This window comes from Lepidothrix coronata, unplaced genomic scaffold (assembly GCF_001604755.1).
Source record: "Lepidothrix coronata isolate B3197 unplaced genomic scaffold, Lepidothrix_coronata-1.0 Scaffold18, whole genome shotgun sequence".
Classification (NCBI taxonomy): Eukaryota; Metazoa; Chordata; class Aves; order Passeriformes; family Pipridae; genus Lepidothrix; species Lepidothrix coronata.
Window position 1 is genome coordinate 2,534,901 of NW_016690198.1, and position 23,528 is coordinate 2,558,428.

The following is a 23,528-nucleotide window of genomic DNA, read 5'->3' on the forward strand; positions in this document are numbered from 1 at the left end:
CCCCACTTGAGCAGGGAGATTGGACCAGATGATCCACTGTGGGCCCTTCCAATCTTACCCATTCTGTGATACTGTGAAATCCTGACACAAGAGAAACTCCTATAAGCACCAAGGAAAGTCTGATTGACATATGATTGTTGGAGCAACTTCCCAGTTCTCCAACAAGTTGAAATGTTAATACGCTTAGCTCTAACACAAGCACATGCAGTACTGCAGTGAATGACATCAGTTCCAGTTAGGTGTGTTCTTCCTCAGGGCTAATTGGAAATGCATACTGTCAGTACTCGTAATGGCTGTTTAAAAGGCAGTGGAGGGAATGTGGCACTTGGTAGTAATTGAGCGTAAATCCTAAACCTCTGGCTTACCTTCCCCAAAGGGAAAACGATAGTCTGCATTTCTGTTCCTGCCTGTCAACTGGTTTCTTTTTTCCTCCTTGCTTTTATCATCCTGTCATCTCTTTTTTGAAAGAGTCCTGAACACTGGAGATCAGAAAGAGCACTGGAAATGCAATTTTCTTCCCCATTTCCCTGGGCTTGTGCTGCATGGTCAGGATGACAAGCTGGGGAGGTTTTCAGTGGAAAGTTCTGCTTTGCCGTTGAATCTCTGAGCTGGAGCATGCCCAGGATAAACAGGATCCTCAGAAAATTTAGCTGCCCAGCTGTGATAAACTTATGCTGAGCATAATATAACACTGATAACTTTTTCCCAGAGGCCTTAAAAACTCCAGACAAGATGTCTAAGCAGGTAGAAAGTAACTGTTTAACTATATCTTCAGAACTGCTTCCTGCTGTCTTTTCTCCTGCCAAGTTTCATATGCTGGCTTCATGGAAAGTTCTAGAGTTTATTTTTTGTCAGGGTGTTTTCTTGTGGGTGGGGTGATGTGTTTTTCCTCAGCAATTTGCAAAAATATCACTTCCTCCCCCCCTCCTATTAGAAGGAACAAAACCTTAAGGAGAGTTGGCCCATTTTTACAGAAATGCACTGAAGTAGAGGCTTGACTTGAAAAGTTTTCAACATGAGTGACTAAGTTTGGCAGGGTCATCACTACCTACTGGTTTCTGATCTGTTCTGATTTCATTTAACCTTAACTGTAGAGGCAATGACTGTTGTCTGTAAGATGTAATCAGTAATTTTGGAGGTAACATGTGATGAAGTTCTAAATATTTGGTGTTTCCTTGCAGCCCACTGCAATTGCTAAGGGAGAATTTCAAAATACTTTTGCTGAGCACATCTGTTTGCCATGCCCCAGAAGTATGTTTGCATTACAGGAGTGCCCGTTTCTGATTCTGATGGCATTCTTGATGGATTGTAATGTACAATAGATATTAAAATTGTATTTTTTTTTAGTTACTGTGCTATACCTCTTCTTTCTGACTCAACAGAAAAATTCAGTCACTAGATCTGCTCCTGTGAATCACACTAAGCAGAAGTCATCAGGTTGCTGACTCATGGTTTCCTCACATTGCCCTTTGCTACCAGCCAGGAAATAAGTGTTTCTTCACAGTGCTTGTGTGTGTGGTATCTGGGGAAAAGGGGTTAGGGACTCTGCATGAGTCAGACAGTAGACTTGCCGATTATCCGGTGAGTGCTCAGCAGTCTTGCTAATTGCAATACTTCTTGCTTTTTGGCTTTCCCTTATTGAATTACATTTTCCAAATGCTGTCTTCATAGGATCCTCCCAAAAGATTTAATTTTGTTTTTCTTTTTATACTACTACTTATATGTCTTTTGCTCTTTCTGCAGTTTGCTAATTTTTCTGCACTGGTAGTGAAATTTTGGTATATGTGGGTTTCCTGAGTTGGGAGGAATTTGATAAGCTGAGAGTTAATACTGAAGGAAAAACATTTCTGTCAGCAAAACTAAGGCTGGCTTGTGTTAAACTTGTGGATAGGTTTTGCTTTCTTTAGGTTTTGCGAGAATGGACTATCGCTAATAGCTTTCTGCCTCTGAAGTTGCACTTCACGTGTGAGTGTTTTTCTTCAGAAGATAGATTGTGCAAAGGCTATTCTGACTGTGACTTTCAATTCAGCTGCTGACATGTTTATTTTGGCGTCTTTTTAGTTGTCTTTTGCATATGAAAAATATTTTTAATCTAACTTTTGGTAACATATTCCAAGGAATATGCCTGTGCTGCTGCATTACTCAGATGCTTAGTATGCTAAAGAGGTATGTGTTGTAAATACTACATTGCTGTAACTTCATCTGAAATCACACAAGCCTGTCACTTCCTGCTGCTGCCTCTCCTTTTCTGGCCTTGTAGCTTGGCGTTATTGCCTGTGTAGTGCCAGACCTTCAGTGGAGTTTCAGCAAGGATTGCAGTGTCTCTAGTCTTGTGTGGTTTGTAGCCTGATACTTAAGCCGACTTCCTAAGGGATACAAACCAATAAGTTTAAATCCAAATGTCTTGTCTCTCAGGAAACTGCTATAGCCAATTATGTATTATACTAAATATAATAAGGATGTCTTGTCCCTCTTTTATCCCTTGCCTGCAAACCTACACTGAAAGAATTGATTTGCGTCCTTAAAAGCAAGATGGTATCAGCCTTTCTGACATAGGGAAGGGACCTAGATGTTTTACAACCATGTTAGTTAGCCTAGGTAGCTGGCCTAAGACTTCCATTGCTCAGTGTGATTGCTCTGCATCTGAGTGCATCCTGCTTGCCTCTTCTCATCTACTACAGGTGATATAGCAAATAAGAAAAAAATCAGATGGAGTTCAGAAGTATCTATTGTCAACAGTGTGTGGTTATCAGTAGTTTCATACAGTGTAAGAAGGCCTTCCTACCCTTGAGAGTTTAGCTACCTTTCATGTGTCTTTTTGGCTACTCAGATACAAACAGTGGCATCAGTGTTGTAACCATAGAAAGAGGTGAGAATCTTTTGTGGGTGACTGACTGTCTTACTTGTGTTCATCCTAATGATGCCTTGATTGATGTGATGGTGTTTGTTTTTTAAAAGTTGAATTTCACGTTGTATTGCAGAGAATTGTCCTGATCAGAATCCTCGTCTTAAAAACTGGAGCCCTGGAAAAGATCCTGAAAAAAGAGTTTTTATCAAAAAAGGGGATTTGTTTCGTCTGAACTCAGATGCTACAGTACACTCTATAGTTATACAGGATGGAGGTATGAAATAGCAGGATAAACACCATGCTTCAGTGTTCTGTGTATTTTTTACTTCTGTGATTACATAAAAATATATTGAAAGTTTACATTGCAGCTTATTAACCAGTTGCTGTGCTTTTACTTTTCAGCCTGCTACCAGGTCAAGTATGTAATTCAAAAGATGAATGAACACTGTAGTATCTTTTCAGTGCATCACTGATAAAGTTTTCTGTAGGATATATAGTAAAAAAAGATTGTTTAATAGCCTTCTTTGTACAAGATCTGCTTGTCTTCTGCTGGTACCTCTCGTATATTAGTAATTCTACTAAAATGGCAGAAAATAATTAGGAATAAACCAAGCAAATTCTTACAAAGATAAATCACAATTGGTAGCAGTTGCTTTCCCAAATCTTCATAAATATATGTAAGAACATAACAGCTCAATTCGTGGATGTGGAAAATAAATCTGTAATTTCTCTACTGTTCTTATTGCGGAAGTTTTTTGAGTCTATCTGAATTTTGCTTTGACATACAGAAATATTTTCTTTCCTTTAGGTATACTTGTTTTTGCTGATGATAAAGAAGGTTCTAAAAATATTACCTTGAGAACTCGATTTATCCTGATAAAGGATGGTGGAATGCTTCACGTTGGAGCAGAGAAATGCCGCTATAAATCCAAAGCAACTATTATTTTGTATGGGAAATCAAATGAAGGTGCTGATGTGTTAGAATTTGGTGAAAAATTTATTGGCGTGGGCCCTGAAGGAACACTGGAGTTGCATGGGCACCAGAAGCTGTCATGGACTTTTCTGTCAAAGACTTTGTATTTCTCAGGGCTGGCCTATGGTCCTTATACATTTAAAAAGAATTTTTCCCGAGGACTAAATGTTAGAGTGATCGATCAGGACACAGCAGAGATTTTGGAAGTGCTGAAGTTTGATACTCATGAATTTTCAGAAGAAAGCTTGAAGCTTCAGAACTTACTGAAAAATGGAAGTCCTGGTCGCATTATTGCTATTGCTGTAGGAGATTCTGCTGCTAAAAATCTACTGGAGGAAACCAGAGTGACTATTCAAAATCTTCTGGGAAGTAAGTTTGTCAGAGGATTAAGTTACAGGTAAATAATTTATTTTCCCTTTTGTGCTAAGTAAAGATGAGATGCAGATTTGGGGGATTTGTTACCTTTGGCAGCGTCTGTTCATAAAGTTTTCAGAGAATTCTCGTGTTGTGCATAGTGCTGCAGTAATAGTACTCAGTTAGCGATATAGTGCAGAGACTGATAGTTACAGATATTTGTATGACAGACTTTATTACTTGTAATTGCTCTCTTTCACTGTTCTTTACAGAAATTAAAACTGGGTGCAGCAAGGATTTTTCTGTCATTCTAAGATGCAGGTGGAAAACAGCTGTTAGGTGGAGCTTTTAATGCCTCTGACATTAGAGAAGCAAGGAATGGAACTAAGTGATTTTTAAGGTCCCTACCAACCCAAACCATTCTGTGATTCTAAGGGATGCTGATCCCGGGTATCAAATACCATCTTACTCATACTCCTGCACTGTTGAAATGGAAGTACGTTACTCCTCCATTGAGTCTGCAAAGAAACTGATCTCTGGAATTTTTTTGTAATTGAAGTGCACTTACAAGGTGTTTCTGTATCTTTTTACCATTCTTTTCAGTTGGTCAGGATTTGGTTGGTGAGACAGTAGAAGAGGTATAACAGGAATTATTAAAGCAGGAAACTTAACCTGCTGAGCTGTTCATTTAGTTGTTGCAAATGGCTTTTTGCAGTGCATGTTTTGAACTTGGCTTTGTGCTGCAGAGGGTTGTTCACACTACTCTGGACACACAAAGCAATGTACCCAAGGTGGCCAAGAAGGCCAATGGCATCCTGGCTTGTATCAGCAATAGTGTGGCCAGCAGGACCAGGGAAGTGATTGTTCCTCTGTACTGAGCACTGGGGAGGTCACACCTCAAGTTCTGTGTCCAGTTCTGGGCCCCTCACGACCAGAAAGACATTGAGGTGCTGCAGTTTGTCCAGAGAAGGACAATAATGCTGATGAAGGGTCTAGAGAGTAATGCATATGAGAGGCAGCTGAGGGAGATGGGAGTGTTTAGGCTGGAGAAAGGAGGCTCAGGGGAGACCTTACCACTGTTCACAACAACCAGAAAAGAGACTGTTAGCCAGGTGGGGGTTGATCTCTTCTCCTAAGCAGGTAGTGACAGGACAAAAGGACTTAATTTCAAGCTGCACCAGGGGAGGTTCAGGAATTCAGCAGGAATTTCTTCATGGAAGAGATTGTTAAACATTGGAATGGACTGCCCAGGGAAATGGGAGGATGCTCAGGGATCCCTAGAGTTGTTCAGGAAATGAATGGACATGGCACTTAGTGCCGTGGTCTAGTTGACAAGATGGTGATTGGTCACAGGTTGGACTTGATGATCTTAGAGGTATTTTCCAGCCTAAATCATTCTATGATTCTGTGTTGTCGATACAAGGGAAAGTATACCCAGTCTACTAAGTGACTGTCAGTCTGTTCTTCAGCTTCCATTGAGGCAATGTTGTATAACCTCTCTGTTTTGTCCAGTATTTTCCAGGAAATTGGTCATTTAGTTTTTCTATTCTATTCTTATCCCTCACTAGGCCCTAACATCTGGATTCCTGTTAGTTTCCTCCCTATGCTTTGGCAGAGGCGGGCTGGCGTGTCAGTCAGGATGGCATGTTCTGACCTCAGTTCCTGTCAGGAATACATTTATGTCACTGACTGTGTAAGGGTGGGGTCATGGAATGGAAAGCACTTGCAGTGCTGCCTCTGAAGTAGTTTGGTCAGAGATGCCAAGACCTGGATGTCCTGAAGTAGAGCACCACTTCTGAAAGCAGCAAAGCCCCTGTGGCTTTGGGTTGTTCAGGTTGTGGTGCAGCCAGCCCTACCTGTCCTGAGAGGTGTAGATTTGTGGGATTTGTCTCTGCCTGTGACCTCCACACAGTTTGTCTGAAATGAGGAACTTCTTCAACCTGCAACTGGGAAGAAGCAGCCTTTTTTCCTTCTCTGCTGAACTGATTCTTGTCTGTTTTCCGTAGTCAGTAAAGGCTCTGTAAGCACATAAAATTGTTTTGTTCTGCTGTGGAAGATGGGCGAGAAGCTCTCCCCGATGGCTCACTGAGGGTCGTTTTGTTAAACCTGTAAAGCTAGTGAAGAAGATTTCAGCATGGAGGTGAATACTCCATTACATCCCTCTCTCCTTCTACCTCTTCCTGCAAAATAACGTGCATCGAAATACCTTTATTTTAAATGTTGATATGTGAAACATTCAGATTGTTTGCTGCTGCTGCTGAAAAGCTGACCCAATATGTACTATTCCTATGAACATGTTAATGAATCCCAATCAACAAAAATATCAAGAGGGGACTGAAATCAAGGCAGCTGGATCGAAGGTGGTTTTAATATCTGCCTTTAAATCAATCATTAGCAACAGACTGTAGTCCAGATAGTTGAGACTGTTTTCATTTAGGGTGAATGATTCAACTTTAATGATGCAAAATTGTCCAGCTTTTTTAGATGATCTCGACTGCTTCCTCTGTACACATGATTATGGCATTACAGAGGACAGCAAAATAGACTTGTTTTTTTTTGAACTTGGTAACAACTTTCTGTGGTGTGTTGTTTGCTTTTAATTTCCAAAAACTTAGATGCATTGAGCAGAGCCATAAGAAGGGCAAGTACATCCAGGGCAGTTCCCTGCTCTATGCTGATGCTCAGCCAAGTAGGTGTCCAGCTGAGGGGTGGACCGGGGGGAGTGAAAAACAACAACCCTAGGTCTCAGCCTTCAGACATTTTGTTGATCTCTTGTGCAGAGGTTGCGTAACAGCATGTGGTTCCTTTTCTGGATCTGAGCATCCTGAAAGATTCAAGAACTATTGACTGTCCAGCACAGTAGCCAGTGCCAATGGGTGCTGTTGGCTGTATCCATCCCTCCTGGCCTGATGAACACGTGGTCCCCTGGGAGTCCTGGCTACTCCTTTGAGATGCTGCTGGCTGATGGCAGCGGGCCATGGCAGGAATGTTGGCACTGGCTCCTAGTCCTCCTGCGCCCTACTAATGCTTTTTGGGAATAGGATCCTATATTGCTTTTGTCTGTCGCTCATCTCTAGCGATTTTTGCTTTTGGAAAAAAGTGTATCTTTTTGAATGTTTTCCTAAAAATGTGTATGGAAGTATTCTCCAGTGAGAGCTCTTTTATTTGCCATTTTGTATATAGGACATCCAGTTATTTTAAACAATTTTTCTTTTTGATGAGGTCTGCCCATTTTCTTCTACATTTTGAAGTTGCATTTTAAAATTAATTTAGAAGAGCAGACAAAAGGGTTTTTTGACTTTGGTGCTCCTTGTCTTTTCCTTTTTTTGTGAAGAATTTGTTAAAAGCCATTTTATTTAAACATTTACTTTTGATTTTCACAGGCAAGCGTGGGCTTTAGTTGGTGTTATAGGTGGTGGAAATTCTTCCTGTAATGAATCAGTGAGAAACTATGAAAACCACAGCACTGGTGGGAAAGCTCTTGCTCAGAAAGAGTTTTTCACAGTGGACGGGCAGAAGTTTGTTGTGAGAGCTTACAGCGAATGGAATGATGGTAGGAAAGTGTTTTTTGAAATCCTACAGTTGGAGAAGAAGAAAAATATTATGTATGCCTTTTTTTTTTTTTGCTAGAGATGTTGGTTGCAATTTAAATTTTTGAGTGCTACTGTAAGTCGTTTTTGCTTGCTGCGGATGAAATATGAGCACACAGTTCTTCAGTGCTACCTGTTTTCTCAATCTGTTTGTATAGAGCATGTGATCAGTATCATATTAAGAATCTTAATTTTTAGTATATTTAAATGGAGATAGGAGTGTTATAAATGCTGATGCTTTTTAAAATTTTATTTTAGTAATTTTTCGGCCATGTATATTTTAAATCTAAGCTTTCAAGATGTTGATTATAGTGCTAAAAAAGAAAACTTTATAGAAGCCGGGAGAAGTGTTTTATTCTTGCTTCAATTTTCTCTTGCTGTTTGAATGCTGAACTTTAGGCAGCTGTTCTCATACAAAGTTGAATCTGTGCTGTAAAAAGCTAGAAAGCCTATCACTTATTTTATCCTTTATTAATTTTTTAAACTTAAGATAGCTTTGATCTGAGGTTTTTATGGGTAGTTACCTTTTTCTGGTTTTAGAATTATTAAGCAATATAGTGTTTTCCTCAAAAGAATTTTTTTATGGTAGTCATGTGTTTACTTGTTAAGTAATTAAGCCATTAGGTACTACCCTTTTACTGTTCATTATGGCCCTATGAAAATGTATAGACTTGTATTTTGGTGGATTTTTTTAAAAATATATCTTTTACTTGCTGGTGCTGTAGAGTTAAGTTCAAGAGTTAGCAAAAGCAGCTGAACTTATGCAAATCCATCATAAGCTAGTGAAATATCATATGTGTGTAATTTAGTCTGCCAAACTGTTCTATTAGTTGTGCTTAAAAAAAAAAGTCCCTCTACTTTTTTTTCCAGGGCCTTGATTTTAAAATGGCAAATGTCACTAGAAACAAGCAGAGGTAGCTGGACCTACAAATTGTTGCCATATGATATTAGTTTGTGCGGTTTTTTTAAATCATAGATTTTTCCTGTTGCTGTTAGTTCTGACTTTTCCCTTTGTTTTATTTGAGATCAAATAAATAAGCAGGCTGTAAAGGTATGTCACACTGGGATGTTTAAGGTCAGAGTTCTAGTTTAGAGGGCTTTGGAGCTTGCGAAATCTCATACATATTTTATTAGTATCTACTTGGTTAGAGCATGGTTTCATATAAAGTTGAATATAATCTTATACTGTGTTTACTTTTTTTTTCCTTAATTAGGTGTCCCAGTTTCAGGCTTCCAGGTCGAAGCGGTAGGTGGAGTAATACTGAATCTTCTGGATGATGCTAGTAGCTGGGAGCCTGGAGACCGGATTGTGGTTGCAAGCACAGACTATTCAATGTATCAGACAGAGGAATTCACCCTCCTTCCCTGCCCAGAATGTACCAAGCATCAGGTTAAAGTCAAAGGTATGAGAGCAGTCCCCAGTTGAAGGCCTGTGTGAAATATATATTTGTCCATGGACAGTCCCTTGCAATGGGAGCAGTAAAGAACAGCCTTTTCACATGTCCCTATGTGACTTTGTTGCCATATGCACAAGTGTGTAATTCTCTTTGCTGCAAAATGACTCTGTATAATGTCGGGTCTGCCTCAAAGCTTACCGTACTAACTTTTCTTTCTAGTTTCTTCCCAGGCCTTAGTTTTTTTCCAAGAGGATTGTGCTTGTTTTCTTTCCCTGGCTTCTTTCTGTCTTTTCACAAATTCTCTTTATATGTGCTTGAATAGCTGTTATGATCATTACCATTTCCTTTGCCTTTAGTGTCCTTCCCCTCTTTTGAAATGTTATCATTATAACTTTTTCTGTTGTTATTAAAAAAAGAGAAATAAAAAAAAGAAGAAAAAATAAAATTGCAATCCTTTTTTTCCTCCATTCCCTCAGTCTTCTTTCTACCCCCTACCAACAAAATAGTTATAAAATAAGTGGCCCTTCCAAGACTCTGCTCACACAGAATATCCCTGAGTGGTTGTGATCTGTTTTTCCTTCGGGTGTGATGCACACAAAATGGTTGTGTGTGTTTGTTGACCATTTCCTTTTTATTATCTGAATCATTCTGCTTGACATCACAAGAGCCTCCTGGGGGACTGACTTGCCAGCTATGCTGGCTTCTGTGTTTTCCTTCTGCTGCTCCACACCCACTCCATGCCCTCCTTCTTGGTGGTCCTCCAGCTTCTGGTCTGGAGCTTTCCCTCTCACTCCTTCTGGTGGGCTGCAGCGTCAGTCGGTAGCGCAGACTAATGAGAAGTGTTTAAGTGTTTTTGCAGTGTTAGTTTGCAGCAGCTCATTAGTGCTGTTCTGAATGTGGTTTGTCCTATTTAGTCTCTGCATGGTGCGACTTCCTCTTCAAACTGCCCTTCACTTTGTTCATTCTTGGAAGCTTTCTGTGCGTGCCCTCAAACTTCCCTATTCCCTTCTGCCTTAATGGACTGCCAGTCTATATGTCCCCCTTGCAGTGAAATTTGCTTCCCACAGCATTTGTTAGCATGTGTCACATACGTTTTACTGCACTGAGAAGTCTTGAGTGTGAAAAAAGTGTATCTGAGTTTACCTTATTATACATTGGAGAATGCCAGGCTGCACGAAGTTTTGGAGGTATCTTAGTGCCATTGAACACGATACTTCCTTGTCTTTGTTCTTAAATATCATGTTGTGTGTTTTGTTGAGCAGAGTGTTTTAGGGAGCAAACTTAACTTGAACATTGCAGTACAAAATTCAAGAAGGTTTTTGTCATGATTGAATAGTGTATGTGCGAATTCTGTTTCATCTGGAAATCGTGTGTGAGAAAGCAACTCCTTTTGAAAGTTTTTAAAAAAACCATTTTCACAAGATTTACAATATGGTATAAAATACAAAATCTTGTCTCTTTTTGAAAATAAATCCTATCTAAATTGTTTATAGGTCTTTAGAAGGTGTTAAGGAAGTGAACTTGCCCATTTGGTTTTTTTTTTCACTCTCAGTAGGGTTTTCTTTGTTGCAGTAACATATACAGTTTAAAAAAATCCCCAAACCACCCTACATATTTGTTCTATGAAGAAAGAATTTTCTGTGGAATGGTAAACTTGACATGCTGAAGAATGTTCCATTTTTTGAAATTATTACTTAAAGTTTTTGCTAAGCTTTTAGCTATTTTCACCTCTTTGTAGTAGGAAACCTAAAAAGTATTGTGTTGTAGGAGCCCTACTTGCTCTTTCTTCACTTGATTTATATTTGCTAGTCAAATATAGGGGAAAACAATAGGTAAGCCTTCAGGGAGAGGAGTGCAGGCCCATTTGCAGACATCATTTGTCTTTTTAAATCCTCAACAGCAGATCCAGAGTTAATATCACTCTTAGTTTTGCTTCTGTGGTAGTTTAGGCTTTTATCCTTCTGTAAGCCTTGAAGGGATAGTGACAGTCTGTACTCAGCAATCAATAAAAGCATTTTTTAAGGTTTGCAGGACTAGATAGCTTTCTCAGTTCAAATAAGAAATTAATTGGTTTTTGGAAGAACAGTATTAAACCAGGGGGTCTTCTTTTTCCTGTTATTAGTTTATGAATACTCAGAATAACTATCTAGGAAAGAGGAAATATAAGTAGGAAAGCAAATCCTTTTTTCTTTTAGGAGAGGATGAATACAGTATTTTCTAAAGGTGTTTGGGCCTCATTTTCAGTTCTTAATTTGTCTTTTAAACAGGTTAAGTAGCCAGCATCTTTTTTTCTTTTAAAGCAAGTGTGCACCTATGTTTCACTAGAAGTTTTCTAAATACATTGGATTAATTTAAACTTTTCTTTGTTTTTTTTCCCCATCCTGTTCACAAACTACTGGACTGAAATTAAGACACATTTGCAAATAAAATGTTGATATCCGTTTAGGATTAGTTTCTTATTAAAATAAGAGATACATCTGCCATAAGAAAAGCTAAGAGAGAATAGTGTGGTAAGAGGAATGCATGGGTTTTGTTGCTATGATCAACTTGCTTATTTATATAAGTTGCTTCTGGTTTTAATCAATGACAACTTTTTTCTTTTTTTCCCCCTTCAAAACTTTTGTTGGACAGAAAATCCTCAGTTTCCTCATGCAGGAGAAGTTATTGATGGAGTGGACATGAGAGCAGAAGTTGGAGTTCTTACAAGAAATATCTTAATAAAGGGAGAGACAGAAAATACCTGCTACCGTGAAAAGGAGTGTCAGTTCTTTAGTTATGATACGTTTGGTGGACATATCAAGGTTTGAAAAATATTTTACAGTAACTTTCTGTCATGCACATCGAGGACAAAAAAGAATGTTAAACTGTAAAGTACTTGAAAACTTAACATCAATTCATACAGTTCCTTTGTGTGGAAATGACTTTGTTCTCAGCTTTCCCAAAAGTAGATTTTGCTCCTCAAGACTTAATTATGCAGAATTGGAGGAAGGGATATCAATGCACAAGTGTTATAGAAATATTCAGCAAATATTGCAACTTTGTGTGGCAGGGGTTAAACCTTTAAAGTAATGTCCATGTATGTGCATCCGGTTATATTACAAAATAAAGTTTAATCTCCCTCTTATCTCTTTTTCCTCCTTTCACTTCCTTCCTCCCTCCCCAGGTGATAAGCACTGAATCCTAAATATCTGTCTCATCTGAAACTGGGCACTAGAGAGGCATGGAGAGAAAAGAAACTGTGTTTGACTGTGGGGTTTTGTATTTAATTTTTTAAAAATTTGAAAGTACTAAGGTTATATAAAGGAAAATGCTTCAGATTTCTTGTATTATAAACAAAGCTGAGGGAAAGTAGTATTATAGAAAGTAAAATTTAAACTTGTGTTCACTTACATTTTTAGATGAAAGGTTTGAGCAGCAGTGCTTCACTGATGCTAGAGAAGTTTGAAGCCTCATATTTTAATTGCAAATGTATTTGGGCTCATTATGTGGTCATCACAGTTTAAATCTCTTTCTAATATATTTGAATGCAGATTTTAATTTTATGCTGGTGGACATAATAGTGAGAAAGAAAATATGCCCTTTCCCTACTGTGTGGCAGCTTTAGTTTTGTGGAAGTAGGTAGACTCAAAGCGCTTCTTTATGTTTAAGATATTGTAATGAAAGAAGATAATGACAGGCTGCGAATCTTGCAAAGTGTGACTTTGATTGCCACAAAAGTGTAAATACAGCAGACAAACATTTTGAGTCATTATATTTGCTAGTAAAATATAGGGGGAAACAATAGGTAAGCCTTCAGGGAGAGGAGTGCAGGCCCATTTGCAGACATCATTTGTCTTTTTAGCCATCTACTGTTTAGAGTAGTAGATGGCTGCTGCTAAACCTAGACTTAGCACTGAAAACATTTTTAGTTTATGCTAATCTTGCATACCCAAGCAGAGGAATCCTAGACACTAAGAAATGTAATAGCTCTTGATATCCTGGATTTCCTACTGGTCACTAGGACGATAGCATAAAGGAGGCTTAGAGGCAGTGAGTGAGCGGCATTGCTTTGCAGTTTTGGTGCTTTTCAATGTTAAAGAGTCAGAGATCAGGGATGTCTGTATTTTAGGCATGCAAACCTTAGGAGTTCATTTAGTGGAGGAGGGGAAAAAAAGTCCATATGACTGATTTTCCTAGAGAAGAGTACGTATGAAAATTTTTGATAAATACTCAGTACAGGTAGGTTCATGAAATTAAATTACAAACCAAAGGCAGGGTCTGTTTTGGTTTGGTTTTTGGTTTTTGTTTTTTTTGTCATCTTAGCTCCTTGCAGTTTAGCTGTTGCACTTGGTTTATGTTTTCTTAGCAGGTTAGGTGAAAGAAAATACTTTCTCTTTCCTTCATTACTGCTACAACCCCATCATGATTTACTTTGTACTCAGTAGCTTTACTGTAAACTTGTATGATTGTGAAGGCAATTTTTTATCCTTACTTAATAAAGAAATTCCTTTTGAAGTGCTGTGTCCAGTTTTGGATTCCCATTGCAAAGATGATTTAGATGGACCGGGGTGTCTCCAGGGATGGTGGTGTGTGGCAGTAAGTGATGATGAGTGAGGAGGAGCTGAGAGGAGGGATCTTGTTGCTGTCTTCAGGCACTGGTGAGGGTTCAGAGAAGCCAGAGCAATTCTTGGAGGTGTAGAGGACAAGAGGCAATGGGACCAGGCTTCAGCAAAGCAAATAATGCTTAAATACTGGGAAAACGAAAGGGCAGAACCAATTTATATCTCTGTGGCTGGAGGTGTTCTCTGAGCAATGTGCTCAGGGCAACTGTCTTTAAACTGACCCAGCGCTGAGCTTCCAATTGGACTAGGAATCTCATCAGGTTCCTTTGAATCTATTATTCTGCATAGCTGGTTTTTATTCAGCTAAGCCTGTGCTAGGTGGACTACACTGGTGCAGCTTCAGTACAGACAGGTTCTGATGTGAGTGACTTCTCTGTTTGGACAGTACATGTAAAGGATATGTAATGTGCCACCTGATAAAGACCAAACAGTAAAGTGTGGCAACATGTCTGGTGAAAATTCCTCTGGTTTAGCCACGTGGAAGTTAAACTTTTCAACTTATTTATGAAGGATACTGTTTTGTAAGGCATTCTGTAGAGCTAGACAGTAATGATTGTTCTAACTTACTGTGTTGTCCTGTGGCAACCGTGTACATCTAACTTCTGTACCTCTGGTGTAGGTGATGTATTAACTTAAAATTTCCATTGGTTTAGAAGCAAATAATTGGTTATTCACTCTGGACTTCATATTTTTAGATTTTGAAGAATTTTACATCTGTTCATCTCTCCTACGTGGAATTGAAGCAAATGGGCCAGCAGCAAATTGGAAGTTACCCTGTTCATTTTCACCTTTGTGGAGATGTGGATGAAAAAGGAGGTTATAGTGTTAAAACTTATTTGGAAGGTCTTTCCATTCATCACTGTTTTTCCAGATGTGTGACTATTCATGCAACTAATGGCTTGCTGGTAGGTGCAAGGAGAGTAAAACATACTGTGTGGGAATAAATGGTGAAGAGCGTTTAGACCCCAAACTAGTCCCATCCCTTTTGCAATTTTAGTGCTCAGTGATGTTTTTCTTATTTCAGTGAATAAATGAACAATTGCAAACAGTAATTTATTTTTAACAGCTCTCACCATTCTGTTTTTTTGGATTCTTCCAGACAGCTAAGCTCTCCAGACATAATAGTGTGTTTGTAAGGGATAAATAAAACTGAGTGTTTGACTCATCTGAACTGCTGATACTGAAGCTTCACTCTGCAGCTGTGCCAAGATTGTATAACTATATGGTATTTGTCAAATAAATCTCAGTAAATGCTATTACTACTGACATAATGAACTTGTATTTCTGCAGATAAAGGACACCATTGGCTACGACACACTAGGTCACTGTTTCTTCATAGAAGATGGCATTGAGCAGAGGAATACTTTGTTCCACAATCTTGGGCTAGTCACAAAACCAGGCACTATTCTACCTACAGACAGAAACAGCAGCATGTGTATTGGTATTAGGGATAAAGTGTATGGAAACTATGTCCCAGTGCCAGCCACAGACTGTATGTGAGTATGTCATGGTGAAAAACTAAAACCAAGCCAGCTACAGCAGTTAAACTGCTGATGATCTCTTGAAAAAATACAGATGGGAACACTTTTATCTATAATTTAGTGAATGCAGACACCTTAAATATAGTTGACATAGTACTGGTGTTTAAAAAATAAGAATAAAAAGTAACATTTAGTCTTCTATTAAAGATAAAACAATAAGTTGTTTTATAGGAAGACTGTTGTTCCTTGTTATACTAGTGGCCTTAAAAGCCTATTGAACATCTTTATTCTGTGTAAATGTATGCATATTCTCAAGTTCTCACCACTGGAGACATAAGTGATACTTATTTCTTGTGAAAGCTTCTTAAAATAGTTTATCATCGCATGGGATATTTGCACAACATTAAATACAATATTGGGCATTGAACTAAAAAAAAAAGGCATTTTTGTCTTCTAAATGTGGGAGGTTTTGTGATTTTTATTACATATGTGAAGCAGTGACTTCACCAGTTTAGCTTTTTCTGGTGTGCTTGTTAGCAAGGGGGAATTTTTATTGGAGCTAGAGCTTTTCTGTTTCTGAATAATATTTCAGAACAGTAACCTGTTTCTGAATAATATTTCAGGGCAGTTTCGACATTCTGGATTTCTCACCCCAACAATCATCTTATAAATAATGCAGCAGCAGGCTCACAGGTGAGGCATAATGATGTAATTCATCACAAACTACTCATGTCACTGGCATTTGTAAAATCTGTAACATTTACACTGCCAGAAGTGCATATATTTTTCTTTTTATGTATAAATATGTTCTTATTATGTTTGGCAGTGTATTGACATTGAAGGTGCAGGCTGTGTCTAGATGTGCAGTCGAGAGATGCCAGAAATCTTTGTTCTGGCCACAAGAGAGGAGATCTCTTCCTCTTTGTAGTTAATAGACCTGACTATAGTGTTGATGTGTATATGTAGAAATTCTTTTATTTTCACAGAACTAGCACATTTCAGTTAAGGCTTCTGTATTTTCTGTAGGTTGTCATGAGTTTAGTGACACCTCTGCAAGATCTGTCTTTATAGCTGTAGTCATGGGAATGAAAAATGACTGCGAAAGGGTGTTCGTTGTGTAAGAAAAAGCTAAACTACTTTTTCCTGTCAATGTTTACTCATTTGTTTCCAGTCAGTGACTGCTGATATGGGTTTGCTTGTCGTTAACCTTATATTAGTGCAGATATCTTGTTACAGCTACTTGCAAAGTAAAGCTGAACTATATTGTGCAGGTTGTGGAGGAGGGGGGCTGGAGTCTTTTCTACTTCTGCATTGGAGGAGAGTCTGAGATGTGTATGGTTTTGAGTGGATTTTTTTAAAGAGATCAGTGGGATGGAAAACAGGAAACGTTGTTGGTTGTTGTTGCAAAGGCTCCAGTGCTGGAAGAATATGAGTGTGTGTATTTTTAGGTACAGATAACATAATAAACTGTTATTAATAAATAGAATCAGATCCAAAATATTTAACTGAGTTGAAATATCTAAGGTATAAAAAAAAATCAGAAAATTTTGTTCTTGTTTTTGTGTGGTCTGTTTTTTGTTGGTTGGGGGTTTTTGGGGGGTTTTTTGTTGGGGTTTTTTTTGTTTGTTTTTTTGCGGGGGGTGTTTGAGTTTGGGGCTGGTGTTTTTGTTTGATTGTGTCTTTTTTTTTACAAACTTTTCTATTTAACTGTCTACCACTAGGAAGGATTTAGACTCACCTACCAAATTAAATAGCTTCTTTTCCTCCCAACACTGTATCTTACCATTTTGCCTGCTTCATATAGGCTAGTTTTAGTGTTGCAGGCTAAGTTAAAGACAACAGCTTCCTTGATCTGGTGCTTAAGTCCTGTAAGGTCTGTTTCTGCCTCCATAGAGCATCCCAGTAGATGTTATTTCCTTTTCTTACCAGAATGTGCCTGATCAGAGCAACCATTTCTGTATGTTACAAAGTTTTGCCACCCTGATATACCTCCCTTGCACCAATGTAAATGCATTGGTATAAAGGGACTACAGCTTAATAAGTTTCAGAAATAGAATGTTTCAACTGTGTTCATACAAACTCTACACTGTAGAGCCTTTGCTAATATAAACTATAGCCATTCACAAGCAAATAATTCTATTCCTCCCCCCAGCTCCTTCATTATACAATGAAGCCCATTGTAAGGGTGTATTGGCAGTAGATGTTTCTTTTGTTTTGGCTGTGTATGNAGAGAGGAGGGAAAAAAAACCTTTTCATATTTCTGAGTGCTTTCAAGTGCTTAAGAAGCTTTTAAGTTTATTTTACAATTTTTCAAGCATCAGGATGTGTTTTGGATAAAATTTACTGCCAAACATGGAGCTGTATTTAATTATATAGGAAGGAAGATTTTGGTATTTTTTATTAATGGAACATCCACATTTGCTTTGTAATGGTTAGTCACTAAAAATGTTAAAGTGTGTCATCATAGTGGATGGGGAATGTTGTGAAGCAGAATTTCCAGGTAATGAAAAATGAGCATATTCCCAGAGTGGTACATTTGAAATCTCTTAAGCCAGGGTGAATTGGCTTAATCCATGTTTCTTGAAAAGGATGATGACTGTTTTTTATAAGATGGAACATTCAGTATGCAGTGTTTCTTTAGCTACTGTTTAACCCTTTAATGTGCTTTATGTGATTTTATTTTTTTTTTAATGTTGTAAGGGCATGGAGTGTATGGTCAGGCAAAATTTTTCCTTTTTGTAGGAAAAACATCTGCTATGCAGGTGTTGTCATGGTGCCACCTCTTGTGAACAGAGATGTGCTTGAAAGGGGAAAATTTTGTGGGTCTTATTTAATAGATAAATCCAGCTTCCTTAAGAGCAGGGATGTTGAAGAAGTAGAGAAAATGAACAGATACTGAAATTGTTACTGCATGTTATTGGTACACTACTCTGAACTGGCCAGACTTCTTGATATGCTTTTTTTCCGTTTCTCTGAAAGATCTTGTGGATTTTTTTGGCTGTGCCATTTAAATTCTGATGTGAGCAGAGATGAACCGCCTTTAGTCAGACTGTAACAGTAAGGAGAGAAGGAATGGTTTTGAGTATTTTATTGTGAATAGTATGACTTATTACTAAAAAAAGGAAAATCAAGTGTGTGGGGTGACATGTAACTGAAATGCAAAACTTACTTACATTAGCCTGGACACTTTTTCTTCCTTAAGTATTAGAAGATCTTAAATGTGTGGTGTTATATGATTTCAGTCAGAAGCAAAACACTTTTTAGCGCATATTGTTCACTAGAATATAGACTAATTTGCAGAATCCTGCTTTCTCACTGGGAACTTGTTTGGAAACTTTATTTAAAAAATATATTCTATTGGGCAGTGTTGATTTGGACTATGCTGTTACTTGCTTCTTTACTTAAAATGTCCAAGTTCAGCTTTGCATACACTTACTTTGTGAATAGATGTATCAGAACCAATAGTAGTATCAGAATCACTTATAAGTAGTGTTATTCTCTCCTTACTTGCAGGATGCTGGAATATGGTATTTGTTCCACAGGGTTGCTACAGGAGATTCTCATAGTTTAGCCATTGAAACCAAATCAGAGCTTACACCCCTAGGAATCTTCTATAACAACAGGGTTCATTCTAATTTTAAGGTAATGTATTATCTCATTAAAAAAAAAGAGTGAAGTTCTTTATTTGCAAATATTGTATATTAGGACTTGTCTGTTTACATTTTGAGCTGGTTAGATGATAGATTTGTGCTGTGTTTGAACTGTATTGTAGAATGGTTTATAATCAGTATGCATATATTTTCTTGACACGTTTCAAGTATTCGTTGTGTTTCGTATCCTCATAAGGCATAAACAACTAAAACCAATTAATACTTCTAATAAAGGACTTTTTCTCAGAAGTGGCGCTTCAGGTGCTACTCTTTGTAGCTTTGTTTTTTGTTCTGAAGAAAGCTGACCCTTGAAGAATCAAAGTTCATTATAGTTGTAATTCATCTAATAGCTTCCTGGAGTAGCTGTGACTTGTTTTCCTGAATCTGTAATGTAGGGTAACTCAAGTGTTTGCACATGGTGGCACAGTCTCTGGCTAAAAATTAAGCTTCAGTGTTACCTTCAGGAGCCCAGTTACTTGCAACAGTTTTTTCTTACAGGTTCTCAGCCTAGACAGAGGCGTTGATGATTGTTTTATTCGCGACTTTCATACTTTTTCCACATTTTAACTTAAAGTATTTCATTTGAAATCTACCTGCTCTCTGTGTGGGGGTGTATAAATATAATGACATTTACAAAGCCGCCTAGACTCTAAATCCTTATTGATGTTTGAAATTGCCTTATAGACATTCTCATAGTTTAGCCACTGAAAACTTATAGAATCACTCTTGCCTTTTTTTGCCAGGTAAACTGATTTTGCTTGACAATTAGTTGTCTGGGATACCAAGAAATGATGCAATGTTTTATGGAGGTTGTGTTAATGACCTCTTTGATACTGTAGGGCATTTTGTTCAGATTGGAATGAAAACATACTGGATACAAAGTGCAGTAGGAAGGAAAAATGTTTCAGCTATATACCCGGTATCGTCTTTAAACACAGTTTGTGGACTAAAATTCCATGTTAGAAGAGAAAATCCCACTAACAGGTTTGAGAATGTACTTGTGCATGAGACTTATTTGTTAGCATAATTTGGATCAGAGGTGAAAGTAGTTGCAGGTATTTTTATGGAATTCAGGTTAAAGAACACAAATGCTTCCTCCTTTTATTTTCTCAAGTAAATTATATCATACTGGATTATAAATTTCCAACCTGATGATTGCGTAGACAAACAGAGCCTTTAGTGGTGAGGGTAGTTTAATTTTAAAGTGAAATACAAAGGATTTTTCACAGTGGTTTGTGGTTTTTCTTTTGTTTAGTTTTATTTTTTTCTTTCAGTTTATGAGATTTGAATTTGAATGGTGAATTTGAATTCACCATAAGATTGGATTCCAGATTTTCCAGAATACCATCTGGAAATAAATGTAAAACCTCAAATAGATGTCGTGAAAGAAATACAAAGTGAATTTTAGTGATCTTCCATTACTTTTCTTTTTTTTTCAATGCCAGATAGTTCGTTTCCTCTTCCCAAATTAGCACGGACTGGTTTATTATATTATTTAGCTAGTTTTCCCGTAGACAATATGCCTGTTAAAGACAAACTGAAAGATATAGGAGTTTCTGATTTGTGTATGGAATGCAGTGTTTAAATTTTATAAATTCATTGTTTCTCTATCTTTAATTTTGGATAGTATGAATTTTCTTTCCTTGCTTGTTTCAGGCTGGTTTGTTCATTGATAAGGGTGTTAAAACAACTAATGCTAGTGCTGATGATCCCAGAGAATATCTTTGTTTGGACAACAATGCAAGGTAAAGGATATTTTCTTTTAAATGAATGAAAAACGGTTAAGTTTTGAGGCTGCTCTTACATTCACATGAGGAAAAACACTTGTAAAACAATACAATAATTTATAAATTATAACAAAACAATAAATTTATATATTTTCTTTTCCCACATTTGTTCATGTTTCGGGAAGAACAGGGATGGAGTATCTTAAAGGATTTGGCTGTTTCTTCACAATTCTTGCTCATGGAGGACATTGTTTTAAACATGCTCTACTGTCACGCTTAAAATGTTTTCTGGAATTGCTGCTAAAAGGAAAGGTTTCCTTTCAAATCTGATCATCTGATTTATGACTCAGTTTTAACTAACTGTTAGGAAAAGGCTTCTGTAGTACATCCACTTGCCTTTCCTACTGCTGAATGCTTTCTGCCGTACGTTCTGGACTTCGAGGTCATAGCTCAGTGGTGCAGTTTTACTAAAGGCTGTTTGCAGAGATGGTACAGTCAACCAAATTTTCTGTGGTTTACAAAGTGAAAGAAAGCAATGGAGAGTCTTGGAAAGTTTCAGTTTGTACCTGGTTAATCTTGTCCTGAACTTCAAATAAAATAGCCTGGGATGGTGATTAAATGACAGTATTGGGTAACTGTATCTTGTCAACACTTTATTGTGACAACTAAGCATTAGGACTGAAAATATGGTTCATATTGGTTCAATTGGCCTGTGTTTAAGACAAGGACAGTTAAGTGACAGATGCAGATGCAGAGAGGAAAGTTCCTAATTTTGGTGATACTCAAAATTTCATGGTTTGGAAATGAACCTGCCAGTTCCATGTTTTGACAGAAAACCCATGTAATCCTTGCAGTTTACCTCAGTTGTAACAGGCAGTCAAGAGGAACATGAGAGGGGCAAAATGTCCTATGAGAACCTGTAGTGTGTTAAGGATGTAAGAAACTCACTGCATGAGATGGGGTTCAAGTTCCACAGCAAAAAAAGAAGTAATGAGGCACTGTGTAACTACGTGAGGCCAGTAATTTATTGTACATGGAACCAAACTGGAGGGATTTAGATGCTAATTGAGGAGACTGAGACTGTCAAAACCAAACATTTACCTGTTCTCCCCTTCCTCCCTTGAATGGGGAGGGGGCAGATCCAAACCCAAACAGATTATACAAAGTGGTTGGGGTAATGGATGTAGATATCTTTACCCACTCAAAAAGCCTATTTGTAAATTTTTTTAATGTATTACTTTTTCTCTGGGGTCTTGGTGATAATCAAGTGAAACTTTCATCAGTTCTTAATCAGGCTGTTTCTTCCTATTCTTTAGACTAGATTCCAGCCATAATTTACTGTGTCAGACCATCTTGTTAGCAATGCAGACTGTCTGGGTTGGAACAGAAAAATATCTCATGAGTCCTTAAAGAAGGAATAGTCCTTTATGTCAGAAAAGTTTGAAAGATTCGAAGGACCAGTTAGACAAATGTCCAGCCTGTTTTTGCATAGTAAACATCAGCCCTGTGAGTCCTTCCAAGAAGCTTTAATTCCCTTCATCAAACTTTTACATTAATGCTGCAGTACAGGTGGGGAGGGCAAAAAGAAAAAGGGGATAAAGGGAGATGAGATGCAGCTAAAGAAACTCAGAGAGACCGAGCAGAAGCCTGTGAGAGTTACTGGAAAAGAGAAATTTTATATTCCTGCTTCATTATACCCAGAAACGTTTTTCTAATAATAACGGAGCTAGAGATGCACCTGAATTTGACTTCTCTCATTCCAAATGGAAAGTAGAGTGGACTTTGCCCATCAGATGAGCATGAGTGTTTATCTTTAAGGCTTACCTTGTCCGTAACTGGTCTACTCTGGCCTCAAATCGGGAGGCCTGGAGACACACCATCTATAACGCAGCTGTCTCCTTCGAGAACACACGCAGGATCACTCTTGAGGAAAAAAGGCAACGCAGAAAGAACCGTGTATTGCAGAATACACCATCTAAGGAGTCTTTCTGCTGTGCCTTTTGCAATCGGATATGTCTGTCACGTATTGGCCTCATAAGCCACCAGCGTGCCTGGATAGAGCCTTCCCAAATCTTCGTTCGCGAAGCCTAGCCATGATGATGACCTTGTCCCAACATATATGACACGTGAAACAAACAGTTTTCTTCTGCTGAATGTCTGGATTTTCATCTCTCCCAGGTTTCGACCTCATCAAGATGCAGACCCTGAAAAGCCTCGAGTTGCTGCCCTGATTGACAGTTTAATCTCTTTCAAAAACAATGATCATGGGGCCTGGGTCAGAGGAGGGGATATCCTCATTCAAAACTCAGGGTAGGTATTTGGAAGCAAACGGCTGCATGATGTTACAGAGCTTATGTAAATTACATTACAACAGGGTTGTTAGGAGGGTTGCTGGTTAACTTGAGGAACTTCTCGATACCATGACCAACTTTCACACCATATTTGAAATATACAAGTTTATATGTGATTAGATGAGAACCTGCCTTAAGCAGCAAAAAAAAGAAACCTTGTAATAAAAAGAACTCTAAAAGCTGTAGAGACCATGAATTTAGACTGAGGTATTTATGATTTCCCTGAAGGTCTCATGTCCTGCTTAAAATGTGTAGCAAATTATTTGATTAGCTTTTAACAACAGCATTTTTGGAAGAGTTAGGTGTGTGGTTGTTCTAAGTTCCACTAAGAGAAAAATTCAGGCTTTTTTTCAGTCCATAGCAGGATATCCTGTTATGGTAACCTGTTGCAGGGTAATCCAGAAATAAACCCTGATGTTTTGAACTGTCTTTTAGGTTTGCTGACAATGGAATAGGTTTGACGTTTGCTAGGTGAGTACTTTGTTTCTGTATTTTCTTGCACAGAACCTTAGAAAATCTACACATATTTATTAAAATTAATAGGTATACTTTCATA

The 23,528-nt window shown here is 38.0% G+C and overlaps 1 protein-coding gene across 4 annotated transcripts in view; it reads left to right on the plus strand.

The window, feature by feature from the left end:
• The window catches only part of TMEM2 (transmembrane protein 2), a 52,126-nt gene that overhangs the window by 14,693 nt on the left and 13,905 nt on the right, over positions 1-23,528 (plus strand). For all 4 annotated transcript variants that reach the window (XM_017807339.1, XM_017807340.1, XM_017807341.1 and 1 more), the window contains 12 exons: positions 2,982-3,122; positions 3,657-4,218; positions 7,559-7,728; positions 8,980-9,168; positions 11,794-11,963; positions 14,459-14,668; positions 15,054-15,259; positions 15,868-15,937; positions 18,758-18,886; positions 20,551-20,639; positions 22,800-22,931; positions 23,408-23,443. In XM_017807339.1, coding sequence (XP_017662828.1) covers positions 2,982-3,122; positions 3,657-4,218; positions 7,559-7,728; positions 8,980-9,168; positions 11,794-11,963; positions 14,459-14,668; positions 15,054-15,259; positions 15,868-15,937; positions 18,758-18,886; positions 20,551-20,639; positions 22,800-22,931; positions 23,408-23,443 — 2,104 coding nt within the window. The remainder of the gene's footprint in view (positions 1-2,981; positions 3,123-3,656; positions 4,219-7,558; positions 7,729-8,979; positions 9,169-11,793; positions 11,964-14,458; positions 14,669-15,053; positions 15,260-15,867; positions 15,938-18,757; positions 18,887-20,550; positions 20,640-22,799; positions 22,932-23,407; positions 23,444-23,528) is intronic.